The sequence below is a fragment of the Carlito syrichta genome, unplaced genomic scaffold, assembly GCF_000164805.1.
Source record: "Carlito syrichta isolate Samal-C Ts95f unplaced genomic scaffold, Tarsius_syrichta-2.0.1 Scaffold304455, whole genome shotgun sequence".
Classification (NCBI taxonomy): domain Eukaryota; kingdom Metazoa; phylum Chordata; class Mammalia; order Primates; family Tarsiidae; genus Carlito; species Carlito syrichta.
Window position 1 is genome coordinate 169,144 of NW_007248551.1, and position 2,114 is coordinate 171,257.

A 2,114-nucleotide genomic window follows, 5' to 3' on the forward strand; every position below is an offset into this window, starting at 1 on the left:
CTCTGCCGCCCGGCCTTCAAGGCCCTAACGGGGAGGGGGGTGGCAGTCCCCAGACCGGGAACCGCCATCTGGAACCCCACCCGCAGGTATTCCAAATGCTTCCCCACCTCAGCCCTGCCCGCGGGGGACCCCGAATTCCCAGAACCCCAACCCAACCTCTGGAAACCCTAAATTCGCAGAGCCCTACCTCTGCTCCTTGGGGGCCCCTAGAGACTGGCAGCCTCCTCTGTATCCCCTTCCGTGCCCCAGCTGGGGTCCACCAGGTCCGTCCTCCGTTCTTTCTGCTGGGTCATGTTTTTATTAGTCTTTCACCTCCAAAATCCCATCTCCCATCCCCACAACCCCCAGGCGCAGGGTGAACAGGCCCATCTTGGAATTCTAGACCCTTGTCCCTTTGGGCGAGTGACTCGTCTTCCAGCCTTGGTGTCTTCAGCTGTAAACTGGGATCATCCTGGTACCTCACAAGGGCCCCTTTTGAGGGATTCAACCAGGCGGCTTGAGTAGAGTGCTTACCGCATAGTAAGTGCTCAATAAAGCAAGCCACACCTGCTCTGTCACCACGTGACTTTGAGGACTCAGAGTGCAGCATTCTTCTCCTAGGCTGGCCCTTCTGGAATTGTCCCCTGTTCACTTGGTCCCCGAAACTGGCCTCCACGGAGGCCCTAACCATCTTCCTTCCTGCCTCTTCCCCTTCCTCCATCTAACCAGGGCACTTTCACCCTCATCATCGAAACCTGGAGAGAGGAGTTGGGAGAGCAGATTGGGGGTGAGTGTCTTCGGTCTTGGGACTGAGGCATGGGGAGTTGGAGCCCAACGAGAGACCCCGGGATAGTGACCTGGGGTTGTCTGTAGGGTGGGTCCTATGATGTCCTCACAGCTCCTGCACGTCGTGCTGGGTTGAGCTCCAGGGCTCTTGACATCTCAGGCTCAGAAATGGAGGCAGGAGGCCATCCGTGGTCCCGGTGCCAGGTGACACGGGGAAGCTCTCTCACTGTCTTGGGATCAAAGGAGGTAGCTCACAGCCTGCTCTGTCACCACGTGACTTTGAGGACTCAGAGTGCAGCACGAGTTACTTCTGGCTCTTCCTGAGAAGCTGTCACTTGTCCACATGGAGGTCCCGGGGACCCTATGGGATGTCACAGCTTCACCAGGGAGAATATTGAGCAGAGGTTCCAGGGAGGGAGTTTCAGTTTGGGAAACTCTGTTGCTACGTAAGGCCCACAGTGGAGGTTCTGTCACCGTTTTGATATTGAAAATTGTGGGCCGGGCTCGGTGGCTCAGCCTGTAATCCCGCGCCTTTGGGAGGCTGAGGTGAGTGGATTGCCTGAGCCCGCGGGTTCGAGACCCGCCTGGGCAGCGAGACCTCATCTCTACAATAAATCAAAAAATCAGCCGGTCGTGGTAGCGCATGCCTATAATTCTGGCTACTTGGAAGGCTGAGGCGGAAGGATCGCCAGAGCCCAGCAGGTCGAGGCTGCGGTGGCCGGGAGCGGCCCCTGCCCTCCAGTCTGGGCGACAGAGTGAGACTCCAACTCAAAAAAAAAGAAAGAATATTGTAGCACAAGGCTGGGTGGGACACTCTTGCCCGTGGGAAACTGTCACTCTCCCATTATCCCGCAGTTCCTGGCAGTATGGGTAGCTTATGATCCAGCCATTGGGGTCTGTGCTACCATTTTGATACAGGAAGATCCTGAGGCACAGCATGGGGGGAGTTACGACCTCTCTTTAGGAGGCCGGTTATTGTCCTTTGGCCAGATCGAGACAGCAGGTGTCACAGGGGGGTAGAGGCCTCTTCGCTAATATACAAAGATTCCGGGGCAAGCTGGGCGGGGTGGCTCACGCCTGTAATCCCTGCACTTTGGGAGGCTGAGGCGAGAGGATTGCCTGAGCCCACGGTTCGAGATCAACCCGGGCAACATGGCGAGACCTCGCCTCTACAATAAATCAAAAAATTAGCTGGGTGTGGTGGCGCACGCCTGTAGTTCCAGCTCCTTGGAAGGCTGGGGCGGAGGGATCGCCGGAGCCCAGCAGGTCGAGGCTGCTGCGGCCGGGAGCGTGCCACTGCCCTCCAGCCTGGGTGACAGGGTGAGACTTCCACTCAAAAAAAAAAAAAA

At 57.4% G+C, this 2,114-nt stretch overlaps 1 protein-coding gene across 1 annotated transcript in view; it reads left to right on the forward strand.

The window, feature by feature from the left end:
• The window catches only part of DLL3 (delta like canonical Notch ligand 3), an 8,464-nt gene that overhangs the window by 1,023 nt on the left and 5,327 nt on the right, over nucleotides 1-2,114 (forward strand). Inside the window, exons 2-5 of the mRNA XM_021713320.1 lie at nucleotides 211-263; nucleotides 709-766; nucleotides 878-969; nucleotides 1,621-1,781. Of these exons, the coding sequence (XP_021568995.1) occupies nucleotides 211-263; nucleotides 709-766; nucleotides 878-969; nucleotides 1,621-1,781 (364 nt within the window). The remainder of the gene's footprint in view (nucleotides 1-210; nucleotides 264-708; nucleotides 767-877; nucleotides 970-1,620; nucleotides 1,782-2,114) is intronic.